The following is a 21,323-nucleotide window of genomic DNA, read 5'->3' on the forward strand; positions in this document are numbered from 1 at the left end:
CCAATCAAACTAGAGTTTAAAAATAGCATACGACTTATTTCGTAATGGCAACATTTTCGGTGTGTAAACATTTTTTTTTTATTGGCATGCACAAATCTTAAGCCAGGTCATTCATAATCACCACGACTGCTGTGTTAGATATTGATAATACATGAATCTATGAGATTTTCTTAAAAGACCAGAGCCAGCTAAAGTATGTGACAGTTGTGTGGGATGTAATCAAAGTGCCTCCTGCAACAACGGGCTGCTTGCGTTGAGTGCTGCCTATTTTTAGAACTGCTCAAACTGTCGTGTGCTGTATGAAATCCTGCTTTTATATCGGGATTAGGCCTAACTGGTCCTTATCCGTTTGTGGCTTGCAATAATGCGAATAAATGCAGCAAAGTGAACATTTTAGTAAAATATGTAGACTTTACATATGTATTAAATCAAAGTTTTTTCCAAGTTTGCAACTGACAGTGCATGATAAAATAATGTAAATAAGCGGCCGCTCTCTACTGGAGGTCATGGGCGGCTCAAAAGAGTGTCCATGGGCGCTGAACTGTGGATATACCATCAGTAGCCCACTTGCAAGAATCTGCATCCATTTGTACAGTGGTGGTTGTACTGGTTTTATCTAGGTACTGATTAGATTTAAATTTAATGTCAAGGTCACAATTTTTATAGCATTGATTCGCTGGCCATTGCTGTTCACTTGAATAATATAATTCTAAAAGTAATGTTAATGGCTTTTCTGAAACCTAAAACTTAGTTTTGTTTTAATTATCATAGTTATATTCTTTTATCCAAGTTAATAAATCAAACGCTTTGGTAATCTGCAAGAAATGTTTTGTTAACGTTAGGGGTGTTCCATTATTGACGCCTCGCTTTTTTGGACGATTTTTACCTCTTCCCATCCTTTCCGTAACATATTGTCACAAAAAGCCAGAACCCCCCCCCCACCACCATAAAATGACATCACACTTCAGCCTGCAACCCTCTAAAAAAATGCAGTTGAGTTTTTCTTAAAAACGTCCTTTTTATTTTATTATTAAAACAGTTTTCTAAAACGCCAAATAACGGCTAAAATTCGTTTTCGAACACAATTGTTAATGCAAAATAGTGACGTCACACTATCTGAACCCACCCCTGTCCTTCAACACACACTATCACAAAATTACACTTGTCACAATTGGCCCTGGCGAGCAAGGTCACAGTGAGCAATCCAGGCGATCAAGGTCACAGTGAGCAATCCAGGCGATCAAGGTCACAGTGAGCAATCCAGGCGATCAAGGTCACAGTTAGCAATCCAGGCGATCAAGGTCACAGTGAGCAATCCTGGCTAGGTCACAGTGAGCAATCCTGGCTAGGTCACAGTGAGCAATCCTGGCTAGGTCACAGTGAGCAATCCTGGCTAGGTCACAGTGAGCAATCCAGGCGATCAAGGTCACAGTGAGCAATCCAGGCGATCAAGGTCACAGTTAGCAATCCAGGCGATCAAGGTCACAGTGAGCAATCCTGGCTAGGTCACAGTGAGCAATCCTGGCTAGGTCACAGTGAGCAATCCAGGCGATCAAGGTCACAGTGAGCAATCCTGGCTAGGTCACAGTGAGCAATCCAGGCGATCAAGGTCACAGTGAGCAATCCTGGCTAGGTCACAGTGAGCAATCCTGGCTAGGTCACAGTGAGCAATCCAGGCGATCAAGGTCACAGTGAGCAATCCTGGCTAGGTCACAGTGAGCAATCCAGGCGATCAAGGTCACAGTGAGCAATCCTGGCTAGGTCACAGTGAGCAATCCAGGCGATCAAGGTCACAGTGAGCAATCCTGGCTAGGTCACAGTGAGCAATCCTGGCTAGGTCACAGTGAGCAATCCAGGCGATCAAGGTCACAGTGAGCAATCCAGGCGATCAAGGTCACAGTGAGCAGTGTGTGTCCGGTTTTAGCAGCAAGAGTTGATGATGTCCTTGTCCAGCCATTAGCTTTGAAAGATGGACCATAAGAAATAATAATATGATCCAAAACACTATTTTAATATAGATCTAGGTCTACGTACCAAGAATAGTAGTATTCTAATACCCAATTAAGTCTAACTGAAACACAATTTAATGTGGTTTTAAAAAGTTAATGGGGGATATATATATATATATATATATATATATATATATATATATATATATATATATATATATATATATATATATATATATAAAACTATCCATCCATCTATATATATACTAGGCATACTGCCTAGCTTCGCTTAGGTTGTCAAAAACATTTGATAATTTGAATACTAATTATTTATTGATTGATGAGGTGTGGAGTGTTAAATTTAAACAGTAATGCTAATTTGAGAGAAGATGTTGTTGTATGTTGTTTACGATCCGCTTTCAGAGAAAATAACTGAAAGTACGCAATTTATGACTAAAATGAAATTAGAACTACAGAGGTTCCACGATCAGTATATCTCATAATTTATATTACGTTAACTTTTAAAATTAATTTTTCTATTTAATTATGATATGTAGCTTAATTAAGAAATTAATGGTTTACTAAAACAAATGCTATACTTTGTCATTTTCTGTTTCTGTTTAAAATAGTATACAATTAATTGAAAAATAATTATTTAAAAAGGTTACCTCCCTTGAAAATGGCCCGAATGACGTCTGTCATTGTTTACTTTTTTTTTAAACAAACAGATGCAATGCTTATAGTAGAAAATACAATATATGAACATATTTAACGACTACAATGGCTTTTCCCGACTGGAATAAAGTTTTTTTGTTACCCTCCAGGGTCGGTCTACGACCTCAAATAATATTAAGTGGATAGTTCGTCAATTTATTTATATACATCTCATATAAGAAGAATGTCACTCGCGGTCATCTTTTAGCCCTCGTCGAGGGCTTTGAGTGTGCCCAACAGTTTTTTCATACGGCCTAGTCATCTATAGAAATGTAGGCAAAACATTAGCATGATGTACAGAGGTTAAGTAACCTAAAAATTGTGTTGAAATTACACTGTTTTTCCCATAAAATACAAAGATTATATAGGGAAATACGACTGGTCAGTTTTGACCCATTTAACGAATTTTCCCGGACATGGCGAGTTTTTTGGGACACCCCAAGGCGTTCTCTTACCACCTCACAAAATTTCAAGGGGGGTCGTCGGAGGAAATTTTTTTTCGTAATATAGCCCATATAAGGCGCCGGTCAGTCGAGGTCAGTTTTGACCCCCTCTCCATAGACTTTTCGGCAAACCGTCACCGGCCCTCGTGTTCTATTGCCCCAAGGCACCATTGTGCCAAATTTGACGCGCCTGCGGCGCCGGGAAGTGCCCTATCGGGCACCTGACCACTTTGCTTTATATATATAGATATATATATATATATATATATATATATATATATATATATATATATATATATATATATATATATATATATATATAAAACAAAAGTTTTAACCCTAACAATACTAACATTACCTTAAGTATCAATTTGAACTGGGTTTTTTTTTAATCTAATAGTAATACTAATAATACTATTTGCATGCAGTATTTTGATAGAATATGCCATTTGCATTTCTTTCATTCACGGGTAAAAATTCCGTTATGAAAATCTTTGAAAACTCGATCAAGAGTTCACACTATGCCAGCCGAAAATAAAACCAATTTGAGAGAGTCAAAATGGCTTTATCTTAGTAGCTAGTCTAGTTCTAGTTCAAATAATTCTTGACGCACCTCCCGGTGGAAAGGTGGCGAGGGGCGAGTGACACCCCAAGTTACATGCTGGGTGACACCCGACCTAGTCAGGCCACTGGTAAGACAGACCTTGAATATATGTTTAAAATAGACAGAAAGATCCTTCCCCCACCCCCTGCCACCTGTTGACACACCAAAGCAGATCAGTCTTTGTTATCTCCAACTTGGTCCGAATGTCACCTTTGATTTGTTGCACTTTGACCTGATTCAAATCGAAGATAAACCTAACAACATGCAGACAACTCTCATCTCAAAAAGTTTCTACCCTTTGCTTTGATAGTCAGGTAAGACTAGTTTTAGACACAATTCACTCGGCAAATGCTGAAAATAAATATTTTAAGAATCACTATTAATAAGTTGTAAATGCAGATAACGTTTATATATATATATAGGCCTATATATATATATATATACATATATATATATATATATATATATATATATATATATATATATATATATATATATATATATATATATATATATATATATATATATATATAAGACAACTTTTGTTACGTATTAAATATGCGGTAGAAAAATGAATTACAAAAGAAATTTTGGCACATCATTATGTTTTGAATATTTGTTCTAGGCGTTGGCCTTTCCTTTGTCGGCTTCTCCTCCGTCGGCCTTGTCCGTCTATATTGTGTGTTGTTGACGTTTTGCGTCAATGACAGCCTTTGTACCGTGTCGGCTTTCTGTTTTGATGCTATGCTTTGTTGTGTAATGAGCGTGATGAATATGGTCAGAAAAAGTGGTCGAACTTTTGTTACGGTCAGTTGAGGGCAACCAGTCAAATGAGCAACGTCTTTATGCCGTTTCAAGCTCATTTAAAAGATGAAAACCGAAAAGACTGGAACATTCTATTAAATTCTATTAAAAGTTATATGTTTATCGGAATTAAAGCCTACACAATTCATATTAAATATTTTTACGTTTGCTATAAATATTACTATACATATACAACCTACGCACACTACATTACAGGTTTCCACTCGCTGAATATTGAACACATTATTACAAGATTAGTATTTACAAATTCTATGCAAATATATAACTGTGAATTTTTTTCCTGCGACTTTTTTCCTGAAACTATTTTCTGTGTTGTTTTTACTTTCTCGTATATACGAAGTATAGAGAAAGTATTGTAATCGTGCCAAAAAAATCGAGATTTTTACAAATCTCGACGTTTTACACCTCACTAATACGGAAAAACATAATTTTGCATTCTTGTCCGTATGTCTGTGTGTGTGTGTGTGTGTGTGTCTGTGTGTAAACACGATAACTTGAGTACCGTTACAGCTAGGTTGATGGAATTTCATATATAAGTATTTTATAAAAATCGTAGATCCTGATCAACTTTTAAGCGATTTCCGATAACCGGAAGTGGTACTTTTTCTATATTGAATTTTTAAAAAGCCTACAACTTAAGTACTATTTCAGATAGATAAATGAAATTTCACATGTAAGTAAAAGATCTAATTCTCAACCTTCTTTCAAATTTTGAGTAATTTCCGTTCACCGGAAGTACTAATTTACGCTATTTCCGATTTCTCAAAAAAACGCACGTAAATTTATAAAGTACTAATAATATCCCGCACTATTATGCTCATTTTATTAGGCGTTCACTTGGTGTGCAATTCTTTTTTTTTTAACTAGATTCCATTCTATTATAAAAAGTTTAAGTAATTAAAAATGGATTACAAATATTGTCTATGTCCTGAGTTGCCATCCCTCGTAGTTTTATATAGAATATTCGAGAAAGTTTAGGGGAGATCAGTCACTCCCGGATTATTTATACGAAGTAGGCCCTATATAGAGAAAGTCTTGTAATCGTGCAAAAAAAAACAACATTTACGCTATTTCCGATTTCTAAAAAAAAAAAACGCATGTAAATTTTATTCGGCGTTCACAGGTGTGCAATTCTTTTTTTTACGAGATTTTATTCTATTTTAAAAAGTTTAATTAAGTATTTAAAATGGATTAAAATTCATGTCTATATCCCGAGTTCCCATCCCCTTTTTTTATATATAAGAATATTCGAGAAAGTTTAGGGGAGATCGCTCCCGGTTTATTTTTTACTGTGACTTTTTTCCCCTACACTCGTGTAGCTAGCCATGTAGCTAGCCGTGTCAGGCGTGTAGCTAGCAGTGTAGCTAGCCGTGTCAGGCGTGTAGCTAGCCGTGTCAGGCGTGTAGCTAGCCGTGTCAGCCGTGTCAGGCGTGTAGCTAGCCGTGTCAGGCGTGTAGCTAGCCGTGTCAGGCGTGTAGCTAGCCGTGTCAGCCGTGTCAGCCGTGTCAGGCGTGTAACTAGTCGTGTCAGGCGTGTAGCTAGCCGTGTAGCTAGCCGTGTCAGGCGTGTAGCTAGCCGTGTCAGGCGTGTAGCTAGCCGTGTAGCTAGCCGTGTCAGGCGTGTAGCTAGCCGTGTAGCTAGTCGTGTAGCTAGCCGTGTAGCTAGCCGTGTAGCTAGCCGTGTCAGGCGTGTAGCTAGCCGTGTCAGGCGTGTAGCTAGCCGTGTAGCTAGCCGTGTCAGGCGTGTAGCTAGCCGTGTAGCTAGTCGTGTAGCTAGCCGTGTAGCTAGCCGTGTAGCTAGCCGTGTCAGGCGTGTAGCTAACCGTGTAGCTAGCCGTGTAGCTAGCCGTGTCAGCCGTGTAGCTAGCCGTGTCAGCCGTGTAGCTATACCTGCTGACTAACGTTCCCAGTGTGTTGTCCTGTAATGACGTCAGCCCTACTGGCCATGCTGCTCTCTGTCGTCTGCTCCTCTATTTTACTGGTGACCGTCTTGATGGGAGAGACGTGGACCACAGGAACTGGTGACGTAGTATACAACAACCTGCATGCATTTGGCGCTCTCTTGCCTGACGCTCCTGCTGCTCAGGTAACTCAACCGACACAAACCCCCCTCCCCCCCCCCCCCCCCCACAAGACACCTGTACTAAGACACCTGTACTAAGACACCTGTACTAAGACACCTGTACTAAGACACCTGTACTAAGACACCTGTACTAAGACACCTGTACTAAGACACCTGTACCAAGACACCTGTACCAAGACACCTGTACCAAGACACTTGTACTAAGACACCTGTACTAAGACACCTGTACTAAGACACCTGTACTAAGACACCTGTACTAAGACACCTGTACTAAGACACCTGTACTAAGACACCTGTACTAAGACACCTGTACTAAGACACCTGTACTAAGACACCTGTACTAAGACACCTGTACCAAGACACCTGTACCAAGACACCTGTACCAAGACACTTGTACTAAGACACCTGTACTAAGACACCTGTACTAAGACACCTGTACTAAGACACCTGTACCAAGACACCTGTACCAAGACACCTGTACCAAGACACTTGTACTAAGACACCTGTACTAAGACACCTGTACTAAGACACCTGTACTAAGACACCTGTACTAAGACACCTGTACTAAGACACCTGTCTGTTGTCCACAGATCTGGAAGCTGGGCCACTCGCCCCTGCCTGCCACCCCCCTGCCCGAAGATGCCACTGTTTTCACAAGTGCTGAGTACGTTTTTGGTGTACTGGTGTAGTACAACACACCATTGGTGTGCTGGTGTGGTACAACACACCATTGGTGTGCTGGTGTAGTACAACACACCATTGGTGTGCTGGTGTGGTACAACACACCATTGGTGTGCTGGTGTGGTACAACACACCATTGGTGTGCTGGTGTGGTACAACACACCATTGGTGTGCTGGTGTACTGAGTCTTCTAACAAGTTGTCCCCCTCCCCAGCATGCCGAAGCGAGGCGACTACTACCCCGAGGTGGGCAACGGTCACGTGGCTACCGTGGTACAGAGCGACACCATCTGCATGAACGGTCTGTACAACGGCCACAACATCACCAGCCACAGGGCCAGGCTCGCCTCACCCGTCGGCTACAGCCTCACCCCGGCCCGACCCACGGGGCTCACACGCAGCTACAGTCTGGACGTGGGCAGAGGTAAGCATGGGGGGGGTCGTTCATGTGGGGCGGTCACGTGGGGCGGTCACGTGGGTGGGGGGGGGGTAGTGGAGGTGATCATGTAGGAAGAGGTTAGGGGTGGGTCTAGTCAGAGGATAATAAAATTATCTATAGAAAATCTATAGAAATGTCCATACCCCACGGGTAATTGAACCAAACAAACCCCAGCTATATGGCCCACGGGTAATTGAACCAAACAAACCCCAGCTATATGGCCCACGGGTAATTGAACCAAACAAACCCCAGCTATATGGCCCACGGGTAATTGAACCAAACAAACCCCAGCTATATGGCCCACGGGTAATTGAACCAAACAAACGCCAGCTATATGGCCCACGGGTAATTGAACCAAACAAACGCCAGCTATATGGCCCACGGGTAATTGAACCAAACAAACCCCAGCTATATGGCCCACGGGTAATTGAACCAAACAAACCCCAGCTATATGGCCCACGGGTAATTGAACCAAACAAACCTCAGCTATATGGCCCACGGGTAATTGAACCAAACAAACCCCAGCTATATGGCCCACGGGTAATTGAACCAAACAAACCTCAGCTATATGGCCCACGGGTAATTGAACCAAACAAACCCCAGCTATATGGCCCACGGGTAATTGAACCAAACAAACCCCAGCTATATGGCCCACGGGTAATTGAACCAAACAAACCTCAGCTATATGGCCCACGGGTAATTGAACCAAACAAACCCCAGCTATATGGCCCACGGGTAATTGAACCAAACAAACCCCAGCTATATGGCCCACGGGTAATTGAACCAAACAAACCTCAGCTATATGGCCCACGGGTAATTGAACCAAACAAACCCCAGCTATATGGCCCACGGGTAATTGAACCAAACAAACCTCAGCTATATGGCCCACGGGTAATTGAACCAAACAAACCCCAGCTATATGGCCCACGGGTAATTGAACCAAACAAACCCCAGCTATATGGCCCACGGGTAATTGAACCAAACAAACCCCAGCTATATGGCCCACGGGTAATTGAACCAAACAAACCCCAGCTATCTTCAGTGAGTCCTACACAGCCCCGGGGGTCGACATCACGCTACGGACCTACGCACATCGTCAGCTCACGGCTGTTCTGGTCAACGAACTTGTCTTGTCCCGGGATGACGTCACACAGGAAGTGACGGTGACAACACACTTGAACACAGGACAGCCAAGTGATGACGTTAAGTTTCTCAACGACACACCTGGGTTGGTCAATTCGTGGTTGTTGTGGTCAACTGGTGTGGTTGGTGTGGTCAACTGGTGTCGTTGGTGTGGTCAGCTGGTGTGGTTGGTGTGGTTGGTGTGGTCAACTGGTGTGGTTGGTGTGGTCAACTGGTGTGGTTGGTGTGGTCAACTTGTATAGTTGGTGTGGTCAGCTGGTGTGGTTGGTGTAGTTGGTGTGGTTGGTGTGGTCAACTGGTGTGGTTGTTGTGGTCAGCTGGTGTGGTTGGTGTGGTCAACTGGTGTGGTTGGTGTGGTCAACTGGTGTGGTTGGTGTGGTCAACTGGTGTAGATGGTGTGGTCAGCTGGTGTGGTTGGTGTGGTCAACTGGTGTGGTTGGTGTGGTCAACTGGTGTGGTTGGTGTGGTCAACTGGTGTGGTTGGTGTGGTCAACTGGTGTGGTTGGTGTGGTCAACTGGTGTGGTTGGTGTGGTCAACTGGTGTGGTTGGTGTGGTCAGCTGGTGTGGTTGGTGTGGTCAGCTGGTGTGGTTGGTGTGGTCAACTGGTGTGGTTGTTGTGGTCAGCTGGTGTGGTTGGTGTGGTCAGCTGGTGTGGTTGTTGTGGTCAACTGGTGTGGTTGGTGTGGTCAGCTGGTGTGGTTGGTGTGGTCAGCTGGTGTGGTTGGTGTAGTTGGTGTGGTTGGTGTGGTCAACTGGTGTGGTTGGTGTGGTCAACTGGTGTGGTTGGTGTGGTCAACTGGTGTGGTTGGTGTGGTCAACTGGTGTGGTTGGTGTGGTCAGCTGGTGTGGTTGGTGTGGTCAACTGGTGTGGTTGTTGTGGTTAGCTGGTGTGGTTGTTGTGGTCAGCTGGTGTGGTTGGTGTGGTCAGCTGGTGTGGTTCGTGTGGTCAACTGGTGTGGTTGTTGTGGTCAGCTGGTGTGGTTGTTGTGGTCAGCTGGTGTGGTTGGTGTGGTCAGCTGGTGTGGTTGGTGTGGTCAGCTGGTGTGGTTGTTGTGGTCAGCTGGTGTGGTTGGTGTGGTCAACTGGTGTGGTTGTTGTGGTCAGCTGGTGTGGTTGGTGTGGTCAGCTGGTGTGGTTGGTGTGGTCAGCTGGTGTGGTTGTTGTGGTCAACTGGTGTGGTTGGTGTGGTCAGCTGGTGTGGTTGGTGTGGTCAACTGGTGTGGTTGTTGTGGTCAGCTGGTGTGGTTGTTGTGGTCAGCTGGTGTGGTTGTTGTGGTCAGCTGGTGTGGTTGGTGTGGTCAGCTGGTGTGGTTGGTGTGGTCAGCTGGTGTGGTTGGTGTGGTCAACTGGTGTGGTTGTTGTGGTCAGCTGGTGTGGTTGGTGTAGTTGGTGTGGTTGGTGTGGTCAGCTGGTGTGGTTGTTGTGGTCAGCTGGTGTGGTTGTTGTGGCCAGCTGGTGTGGTTGGTGTGGTCAGCTGGTGTAGTTGGTGTGGTCATCTGGTGTGGTTGGTGTGGTCAGCTGGTGTGGTTGGTGTGGTCAGCTGGTGTGGTTGGTGTGGTCAGCTGGTGTGGTTGGTGTGGTCAACTGGTGTGGTTGTTGTGGTCAGCTGGTGTGGTTGGTGTAGTTGGTGTGGTTGGTGTGGTCAACTGGTGTGGTTGGTGTGGTCAACTGGTGTGGTTGGTGTGGTCAGCTGGTGTGGTTGTTGTGGTCAGCTGGTGTGGTTGGTGTGGTCAGCTGGTGTAGTTGGTGTGGTCAGCTGGTGTGGTTGGTGTGGTCAGCTGGTGTGGTTGGTGTGGTCAGCTGGTGTGGTTGGTGTGGTTGGTGTGGTTGGTGTGGTCAACTGGTGTGGTGGGTGTGGTCAACTGATGTGGTCTACTGGTGTGGTTGGTGTGGTTGGTGTGGTCAACTGGTGTGGTTGTTGTGGTCAGCTGGTGTGGTTGTTGTGGTCAACTGGTGTGGTTGGTGTGGTCAACTGGTGTGGTTGGTGTGGTCAACTGGTGTGGTTGGTGTGGTCAGCTGGTGTGGTTGGTGTGGTCAGCTGGTGTGGTTGGTGTGGTCAGCTGGTGTGGTTGGTGTGGTCAACTGGTGTGGTTGTTGTGGTCAGCTGGTGTGGTTGGTGTAGTTGGTGTGGTTGGTGTGGTCAACTGGTGTGGTTGGTGTGGTCAACTGGTGTGGTTGGTGTGGTCAGCTGGTGTGGTTGTTGTGGTCAGCTGGTGTGGTTGGTGTGGTCAGCTGGTGTAGTTGGTGTGGTCAGCTGGTGTGGTTGGTGTGGTCAGCTGGTGTGGTTGGTGTGGTCAGCTGGTGTGGTTGGTGTGGTTGGTGTGGTTGGTGTGGTCAACTGGTGTGGTGGGTGTGGTCAACTGATGTGGTCTACTGGTGTGGTTGGTGTGGTTGGTGTGGTCAACTGGTGTGGTTGTTGTGGTCAGCTGGTGTGGTTGTTGTGGTCAACTGGTGTGGTTGGTGTGGTCAACTGGTGTGGTTGGTGTGGTCAACTGGTGTGGTTGGTGTGGTCAGCTGGTGTGGTTGGTGTGGTCAGCTGGTGTGGTTGGTGTGGTCAGCTGGTGTGGTTGGTGTGGTCAACTGGTGTGGTTGTTGTGGTCAGCTGGTGTGGTTGGTGTAGTTGGTGTGGTTGGTGTGGTCAACTGGTGTGGTTGGTGTGGTCAACTGGTGTGGTTGGTGTGGTCAGCTGGTGTGGTTGTTGTGGTCAGCTGGTGTGGTTGGTGTGGTCAGCTGGTGTAGTTGGTGTGGTCAGCTGGTGTGGTTGGTGTGGTCAGCTGGTGTGGTTGGTGTGGTCAGCTGGTGTGGTTGGTGTGGTTGGTGTGGTTGGTGTGGTCAACTGGTGTGGTGGGTGTGGTCAACTGATGTGGTCTACTGGTGTGGTTGGTGTGGTTGGTGTGGTCAACTGGTGTGGTTGTTGTGGTCAGCTGGTGTGGTTGTTGTGGTCAACTGGTGTGGTTGGTGTGGTCAACTGGTGTGGTTGGTGTGGTCAACTGGTGTGGTCAACTGGTGTGGTCAACTGGTGTGGTCAACTGGTGTGGTTGGTGTGGTCAACTGGTGTGGTGGGTGTGGTCAACTGATGTGGTCTACTGGTGTGGTTGGTGTGGTTGGTGTGGTCAACTGGTGTGGTTGGTGTGGTCAACTGGTGTGGTTGGTGTGGTCAACTGGTGTGGTCAACTGGTGTGGTCAACTGGTGTGGTCAACTGGTGTGGTTGGTGTGGTCAACTGGTGTGGTTGGTGTGGTCAACTGGTGTGGTCAACTGGTGTGGTCAACTGGTGTGGTCAACTGGTGTGGTTGGTGTGGTCAACTGGTGTGGTGGGTGTGGTCAACTGATGTGGTCTACTGGTGTGGTTGGTGTGGTTGGTGTGGTCAACTGGTGTGGTTGGTGTGGTCAACTGGTGTGGTTGGTGTGGTCAACTGGTGTGGTTGGTGTGGTCAGCTGGTGTGGTTGGTGTGGTCAGCTGGTGTGGTTGGTGTGGTCAGCTGGTGTGGTTGGTGTGGTCAACTGGTGTGGTTGTTGTGGTCAGCTGGTGTGGTTGGTGTAGTTGGTGTGGTTGGTGTGGTCAACTGGTGTGGTTGGTGTGGTCAACTGGTGTGGTTGGTGTGGTCAGCTGGTGTGGTTGTTGTGGTCAGCTGGTGTGGTTGGTGTGGTCAGCTGGTGTAGTTGGTGTGGTCAGCTGGTGTGGTTGGTGTGGTCAGCTGGTGTGGTTGGTGTGGTCAGCTGGTGTGGTTGGTGTGGTTGGTGTGGTTGGTGTGGTCAACTGGTGTGGTGGGTGTGGTCAACTGATGTGGTCTACTGGTGTGGTTGGTGTGGTTGGTGTGGTCAACTGGTGTGGTTGTTGTGGTCAGCTGGTGTGGTTGTTGTGGTCAACTGGTGTGGTTGGTGTGGTCAACTGGTGTGGTTGGTGTGGTCAACTGGTGTGGTCAACTGGTGTGGTCAACTGGTGTGGTCAACTGGTGTGGTTGGTGTGGTCAACTGGTGTGGTGGGTGTGGTCAACTGATGTGGTCTACTGGTGTGGTTGGTGTGGTTGGTGTGGTCAACTGGTGTGGTTGGTGTGGTCAACTGGTGTGGTTGGTGTGGTCAACTGGTGTGGTCAACTGGTGTGGTCAACTGGTGTGGTCAACTGGTGTGGTTGGTGTGGTCAACTGGTGTGGTTGGTGTGGTCAACTGGTGTGGTTGGTGTGGTCAACGAGTGATCACGTGACCCTTCAATGCCCAGATTTCAGCATGGCCAGACACTGGAGGCTGAGTACCCTGAGATAGCTCCCCCAACAGACTTTTACATCAAATCTACAGCCGACCTTCCGGTAGGTGCCGCTTGCTGGGTGGTTATTTCTGGGCTGGTGTTGTGATCTTTAGGTTGGTATTGTGATCTTTAGGTGGGTCAGATGACCTTTGCTCTGGTATTGTGATCTTTAGGTTGGTCAGTAGACCATAATTGTTAAAATCTGTGTTGGCATCCTATCTTTCAGCCAACAGTGACCTTGACCCCTGGGGTTAGTTCAATGACCTTGCTACACCTGACTGCCATCGACGTTAAAAAGGAGATCGTGCAGGCGGCTTTTGATCAAGGTAAGTAGGTTTGGGACATTGGTCCGAACACTCGGGACATTGGTCCCAACACTCAGGACATTGGTCCCAACACTCGGGACATTGGTTCCACCAATACCTGCACGAATATATAAACGGCCTGTTTTTGTTCCAGCCCTCTCCCAGTTTGCCCAGGGAACTCTACTGGCTAATCACGTGAGTGAGTGGACCAAGGTGTGGACCAATGGCCGTATAGACACCAAAGGGGACGTCAGCGTGGCACGCCTCAACTACGCCAGCTTGTACTACATCCTCAGTTCTCTCCCCTTCAATGGAAGCCGACCAGACTGGCCGTTCATTGGCCTGTCTCCCGGGGGTCTCGCTCACGGTGTGGCAGGCAGGGTGAGTCACATGACACACCACAGTATCCACATCATTCAACTAATGACACACCACAGTATCCACAGCATTCAACTAATGACACACCACAGTATCCACAGCATTCAACTAATGACACACCACAGTATCCACAGCATTCAACTAATGACACACCACAGTATCCACAGCATTCAACTAATGACACACCACAGTATCCACAGCATTCAACTAATGACACACCACAGTATCCACAGCATTCAATTAATGACACACCACAGTATCCACAGCATTCAACTAATGACACACCACAGTATCCACAGCATTCAACTAATGACACACCACAGTATCCACAGCATTCAATTAATGACACACTACAGTATCCACAGCATTCAACTAATGACACACCACAGTATCCACAGCATCAGATTCAGTGGGCCACTCAACACATTATCACACAAATACAACCCAACCTCAAAAACATAAAATAAACATCACAAACATAACAACAACAGATGACAAAACACAGCGAAACATGAGAAACAAAAGCTCATCAACGTGAGCAAGAAACTCTCCGTGCAGCCTTGAGATGTCAGACATCTTCTAACCTCGGTATCATGTCGTCAGGACTACAACGGTCACGTGTTCTGGGACCAAGACACGTGGATGTTCCCGCCAATCGCCCTGCTCCACGCCGACCTAGCCCGCACCATCACGGAGACGCGGCTCAAGACGCTGGACAGTGCCCGGCTGCTGGCCCAGAGGACGGGCTACCAGGGGGCGCGCTATCCTTGGGAGTCGGCCTTCACAGGTCTCAGGCTCAACTCTCTACTCTCTCTCTACCTCTCTCTGTCCTCTCTCTACCTCTCTCTATGTCCTCTCTCTCTACCTCTCTCTGTCCTCTCTCTCTACCTCTCTCTATGTCCTCTCTCTCTACCTCTCTCTGTCCTCTCTCTACCTCTCTCTGTCCTCTCTGTCCTCTCTCTCTCTACCTCTCTCTGTCCTCTCTCTGTCCTCTCTATGTCCTCTCTCTATATACCTCTCTCTATGTCCTCTCTGTCCTCTCTCTATATACCTCTCTCTGTCCTCTCTCTATATACCTCTCTCTCTACTCTCTCTGTCCTCTCTATATACCTCTCTCTGTCCTCTCTCTATATACCTCTCTCTCTGTCCTCTCTATATACCTCTCTCTCTGTCCTCTCTCTATATACCTCTCTCTGTCCTCTCTCTATATACCTCTCTCTCTCTACTCTCTCTGTCCTCTCTCTCTATACCTCTCTCTATGTCCTCTCTCTATATACCTATCTCTGTCCTCTCTCTATATACCTCTCTCTCTACTCTCTCTGTCCTCTCTCTATATACATATCTCTGTCCTCTCTCTATATACCTCTCTCTCTACTCTCTCTGTCCTCTCTCTATATACCTCTCTCTCTACTCTCTCTGTCCTCTCTCTATATACCTCTCTCTATGTCATCTCTGTCCTCTCTATATATACCTCTCTCTGTCCTCTCTCTATATACCTCTCTCTCTACTCTCTCTGTCCTCTCTCTATATACCTCTCTCTCTGTCCTCTCTATATACCTCTCTCTATGTCCTCTCTCTATATACCTCTCTCTGTCCTCTCTCTATATACCTCTCTCTCTCTGTCCTCTCTATATACCTCTCTCTATGTCCTCTCTCTATATACCTCTCTCTGTCCTCTCTCTATATACCTCTCTCTCTACTCTCTCTGTCCTCTCTCTATATACCTCTCTCTATGTCATCTCTGTCCTCTCTATATATACCTCTCTCTGTCCTCTCTCTATATACCTCTCTCTATGTCCTCTCTCTATATACCTCTCTCTGTCCTCTCTCTATATACCTCTCTCTATGTCATCTCTGTCCTCTCTATATATACCTCTCTCTGTCCTCTCTCTATATACCTCTCTCTATGTCCTCTCTGTCCTCTCTCTATATACCTCTCTCTGTCCTCTCTCTATATACCTCTCTCTCTGTCCTCTCTATATACCTCTCTCTCTGTCCTCTCTCTATATACCTCTCTCTGTCCTCTCTCTATATACTTCTCTCTCTACTCTCTCTGTCCTCTCTCTATATACCTCTCTCTATGTCCTCTCTCTATATACCTCTCTCTGTCCTCTCTCTATATACCTCTCTCTCTACTCTCTCTGTCCTCTCTCTATATACCTCTCTATATGTCATCTCTGTCCTCTCTATATATACCTCTCTCTGTCCTCTCTCTATATACCTCTCTCTATGTCCTCTCTGTCCTCTCTCTCTATATACCTCTCTCTGTCCTCTCTCTATATACCTCTCTCTCTGTCCTCTCTATATACCTCTCTCTCTGTCCTCTCTCTATATACCTCTCTCTGTCCTCTCTCTATATACCTCTCTCTCTACTCTCTCTGTCCTCTCTCTATATACCTCTCTCTCTATCCTCTCTGTCCTCTCTCTATGTCCTCTCTGTCATATCCCACTCTGTTTAGATGTCGTGTCTCCCCTTGATGTAGCCCATGTATCTATTAGGACATTGACGTCCCCTTGATTTAGTACATGTCCTACAGGATATTGACGTCCCCTTGATTTAGTACATGTCCTACAGGACATTGACGTCCCACGAATGTAGCACATGTCCTACAGGACATTGACGTCCCACGAACGTAGTACATATCCTACAGGACATTGACGTCCCACGAATGTAGCACATGTCCTACAGGACATTGACGTCCCACGAACGTAGTACATGTCCTACAGGACATTGACGTCCCACGAACGTAGTACATGTCCTACAGGACATTGACGTCCCACGAACGTAGTACATGTCCTACAGGACATTGACGTCCCACGAATGTAGCACATGTCCTACAGGACATTGACGTCGCCTTGATGTATCTACTAGGACTAGAGACGTGTCCCGCCGAGCCCTACGGCGAGATGGAAATTCACATTAACGGTGACGTCACGGTGATGTTACGTCAGTTCTGGCAGCTGACGCAGGACAAGGATCTGATGTCACGTGGGGCGGAAGTTGTCTGGGAAACGGCCAAGTTCTGGAGCTCCAGGGTGACCCAGAACCCTGACCACACTTACAGCATTCAGGGTGAGTGGCATGCACGTGCACCAGCTGGTCGGCTAGGTGTTGTGGTAAGGGCAGCCCTGTACAGGTGTGACCTAGTGACAGCCCTGTACAGGTGTGACCTAGTGACAGCCCTGTACAGGTGTGACCTAGTGACAGCCCTGTACAGGCGTGACCTAGTGACAGCCCTGTACAGGTGTGACCTAGTGACCTAGTGACATCCCTGTACAGGTGTGACCTAGTGACAGCCCTGTACAGGTGTGACCTAGTGACAGCCCTGTACAGGTGTGACCTAGTGACCTAGTGACATCCCTGTACAGGTGTGACCTAGTGACAACCCTGTACAGGTGTGACCTAGTGACAGCCCTGTACAGGTGTGACCTAGTGACAGCCCTGTACAGGTGTGACCTAGTGACAGCCCTGTACAGGTGTGACCTAGTGACAGCCCTGTACAGGTGTGACCTAGTGACCTAGTGACAGCCCTGTACAGGTGTGACCTAGTGACAGCCCTGTACAGGTGTGACCTAGTGACAGCCCTGTACAGGTGTGACCTAGTGACAGCTTTGTACATGCGTGACCTAGTGACCTAGTGACAGCCCTGTACAGGTGTGACCTAGTGACAGCCCTGTACAGGTGTGACCTAGTGACCTAGTGACAGCCCTGTACAGGTGTGACCTAGTGACCTAGTGACAGCCCTGTACAGGTGTGACCTAGTGACAGCCCTGTACAGGTGTGACCTAGTGACAGCCCTGTACAGGCGTGACCTAGTGACAGCCCTGTCTACCTGCAGGTGTGACCTAGTGACAGCCCTGTACAGGTGTGACCTAGTGACAGCCCTGTACAGGCGTGACCTAGTGACAGCCCTGTCTACCTGCAGGTGTGATGCCACCAGATGAGTACAACTACCCTGTCAACGACTCCGCCTACACCAACAGCATCGCCTCAATCAACTTGGCATTCGCGAACACGCTGGCCCAGGTCTTTGGCAAGGTAGGTGGCGCTGTGTCAACTTTGTTTTCCAATAAATATGTTTTTTTTGACAGTTGTGTTGTCTGATGTTGTTTTTTTTTAACAGCCTTGTTGTCTAATGTTTTTTGTTGACAGTTGTGTTGTCTGATGTTTTTTTTTTAACAGCCTTGTTGTCTAATGTTTTTTGTTGACAGTTGTGTTGTCTGATGTTTTTTTTTTTAACAGCCTTGTTGTCTAATGTTTTTGTTGACATTTTTGTTGTCTTATATTTTTGTTGACAGCCCTGTTTTCTTATATTTTTGTTGACAGCCAGCTAATCAAACCTGGGCTGACATCAGCAAGAACCTGCGGATCCCGTACGACCCTGACCTTGACTACCACCCAGAGTTTGAGGGCTACCAGCCGACGACCCGCACCAAGCAGGCAGACGTCGTGTTGCTCGACTTCCCGCTCATGCGTGACATGGCGCCTTCCACGCGGAAAAACGATCTGACGATATACGAGGCGGTCAGTGAACATCACACGCTGGCCAGTTGGTCTGAACATCACACGCTGGCTAGTTGGTCAGTGAACATCACACGCTGGCCAGTTGGTCAGTGAACATCACACGCTGGCCAGTTGGTCAGTGAACATCACACGCTGGCTAGTTGGTCAGTGAACATCACACGCTGGCTAGTTGGTCAGTGAACATCACACGCTGGCTAGTTGGTCAGTGAACATCACACGCTGGCTAGTTGGTCAGTGAACATCACACGCTGGCTAGTTGGTCAGTGAACATCACACGCTGGCTAGTTGGTCAGTGAACATCACACGCTGGCTAGTTGGTCAGTGCTGAGGGTGGAGGAAGGGGCGAGGTAGACTGGGGGTGTGAAGGGGGCAGAGTGGGGTAGGGAGGGGCAGAGTGGGGCAGGGAGTGGGCAGAGGGAAATTGTGTCGGAGGCAGTAGTGGTGTGGTCTAGCAGTAGAGCGCTAAACTTCTAATCCGAGTTTAAGTGAATAGAAGGTCACTGAGTCCACCCAGACTTGACGTGTACCATAGCTCGTGTTAGGGAAAGGCGGCTGGACATAGTACTGACCACACTATTCCTTCATATGCTCCCCCCCCCCCCCCCCTGGGAACGTCAATTAGAAGACTATTTATCTAATTAACCATTGATTTGACTGACAAAAAACTTTTTTCCTCTGTAATTTTTTTCTTTTTTTTTTATGCATTGGTGTTACCCCCCCCCCCCCCACCCCCCAAAATGGTGCCAACATGTGCGGTCCAGGGACCACCCCCCCCTCGTGACGCCCCTGAACTTGTGTTTATATTTATATATTTATTGCTACTGATTGTGGGTGTGTGTTGTTCTCAGAGTACACCAGTCGGCCCCGCCCCTGCCATGACGTGGGGCATGTTTCTGCTCGGCTGGTTACAGCTCGGCAACCAATCCAAAGCCTCGCAGCTCTACGACCGTGCCGTCTTGAACGCTCAGCAGCCATTTCTGGTAGGCTAGATTTTAAACTGCTAACTTTCCAGCCATTTCTGGTAGGCTAGATTTTAAACTGCTAACTTTCCAGCCATTTCTGGTAGGCTAGATTTTAAACTGCTAACTTTCCAGCCATTTCTGGTAGGCTAGATTTTAAACTGCTAACTTTCCAGCCATTTCTGATAGGCTAGATTTTAAACTGCTAACTATCCAGCCATTTCTGATAGGCTAGATTTTAAACTGCTAACTTTCCAGCCATTTCTGGTAGGCTAGATTTTAAACTGCTAACCTTGCAACCATTTCTGGTATGCTAGCCCTTATTTTAAACTGCTAACATTCCAGCTGGTAGGCTAGCCCTTATTTTAAACTGCTAACATTCCAGCTGGTAGGCTAGCCCTTATTTTAAACTGCTAACCTTGCAGCCATTACAAAGGAGTCCGTGCCTCTCTAACGCTGCTTGTACTCTCCACCAACCTAGGTGTGGTCTGAGAACTCTCTAACGCTGCTTGTACTCTCCACCAACCTAGGTGTGGTCTGAGAACTCTCTAACGCTGCTTGTACTCTCCACCAACCTAGGTGTGGTCTGAGAACTCGGATGGTGACGGCGCTACCAACTTCCTCACCGGCATGGGAGGCTACTTGCAACTCGTCCTCTTTGGCTATGGCGGCGCGCGCATTTATGACGACCATCTGACCTTTGACCCAGTTCTGATCACAAGGACAACAGAGGTCACGTTTACTGGTCTGGACTACCGAGGCTGCAGCTTTGACCTCAGCTACAGTGAAAGTAACTTAACCTTGACCCAAACTCAGGTGAATGCGGGTCACGTGGGGTTAAAGGTCAAGTTCGCGGACTCGGCTGCATGGGTGTCCCTAACGACTGGTCAACCGGTCCTGAGCAAGAGGCAAAGTTTGGCTCTCATGTCTGTCGCATAGGCCAGAAGTCACGTGATGGACTCACGCGTGACGTCACACTACAACTTGAGATCACGCGTGACGTCACACGCTTGCACAGTGTTTCTTCCAGACTTTTTTGTCCGGTGGGGGGGGGGGGGTGCCTGGAAGAAACCCTGCGCTTGCTTTAGTAGGCATTTGACGTCACTTGATTTGAACGCGAGTGATATCCCACGCCATCGTTAGAACTGCTCCAGCATATTTTGATCTTGTTCATTTCAAACAAAAAATAGAGATCTAGCTCAATCCTTTAAACATCCTTCACTCTAGGCTCGCAATGTTTGCCTCACGAAATTTGTGTTTGTTTCCGGCTTTGTTAATTGTTTACTAATATGTGTCGTCTCTCCCCCCCCCCCCCTTGCAACCCGTTCCCTCGCCTTGTCCAACCCCTGACAGGGGTCTGCAACCAGCATCTCCCAGCGTGGCTCTGTGCCGTTATTTGATTGGTTAACTGCGGCTCTGTCAGCCAATGTAAACAACAGTTGCCAAAAGCTGAATTAAAAAAGCGCAATCAAACCTCTTGCTGTGTGCAGCAGGTCTGCTAGAGGGCAGCTAAGATAGGACGTCCAGCTTGGCTTCTGCGGTTTTCTTTCAGAGATCTTGTACTCATTGGCACTTGAAGTAGGTCGCCGCCCCTGACCAGAGGTGAAAACAATTCGTTTGGTGACCTCATTTGTGCCCTCTTTGTTTAGGCTCTGCAACGTGAATGACGTCATTCATCGACCCAAGACACGTCACCTTTTAGCTAGCGCAGGATGCTGTCATAAAGTTGGCACATGTCCATTTTTTTATGACCCCACGTGACCTGACCCGCTTACACCTAAATGCTTGTGTCTCAATTACACTAATACATTACTTCTATAACTATACACATTTGCTTATATCATTGACATTAATAAAAGATAACTAAAAACTATACCTTCGTTCTCATGTCATTTACAATAATAAAATACATATCATATAAAATATACCTTTGTGGTCAATTCATTTACATCAAAAAAATTAATCTAGAGAACTTTTTCTAGATCTATAGTCTATTTTAATTAAACTAAGTGTTATGTGTTAATTATATT

General features: G+C 46.7%; 1 protein-coding gene across 5 annotated transcripts; it reads left to right on the forward strand.

The window, feature by feature from the left end:
- Nucleotides 1-39: 39 nt before the first annotated feature.
- On the forward strand, nucleotides 40-21,166 carry LOC131941234 (protein-glucosylgalactosylhydroxylysine glucosidase). Of its 5 annotated transcripts, none has more exons than XM_059300348.1 (14): nucleotides 81-620; nucleotides 6,445-6,620; nucleotides 7,208-7,281; nucleotides 7,513-7,721; nucleotides 8,769-8,964; nucleotides 13,100-13,187; nucleotides 13,353-13,452; nucleotides 13,586-13,812; nucleotides 14,413-14,596; nucleotides 16,682-16,882; nucleotides 17,736-17,848; nucleotides 18,137-18,334; nucleotides 19,183-19,314; nucleotides 19,775-19,842. In XM_059300348.1, the coding sequence occupies exons 2-14, from the start codon at nucleotides 6,459-6,461 to the stop codon at nucleotides 19,832-19,834; spliced, it is 1,944 nt and encodes a 647-aa protein (XP_059156331.1). In that variant the 5' UTR covers nucleotides 81-620; nucleotides 6,445-6,458; the 3' UTR covers nucleotides 19,835-19,842. The 5 variants fall into 5 exon arrangements, with proteins under 5 accessions (XP_059156328.1, XP_059156331.1, XP_059156326.1 ...); XM_059300343.1 differs by lacking the exon at nucleotides 19,775-19,842 and adding an exon at nucleotides 19,873-21,166 and having other exon boundaries at nucleotides 82-620; XM_059300344.1 differs by lacking the exons at nucleotides 81-620; nucleotides 19,775-19,842 and adding exons at nucleotides 3,957-4,024; nucleotides 19,873-21,166.
- Nucleotides 21,167-21,323: the final 157 nt, after the last annotated feature.

This window comes from Physella acuta, unplaced genomic scaffold (genome assembly GCF_028476545.2).
Source record: "Physella acuta isolate Inbredline_101_S28 unplaced genomic scaffold, ASM2847654v3 ptg000353l, whole genome shotgun sequence".
NCBI classification, from domain to species: Eukaryota; Metazoa; Mollusca; class Gastropoda; family Physidae; genus Physella; species Physella acuta.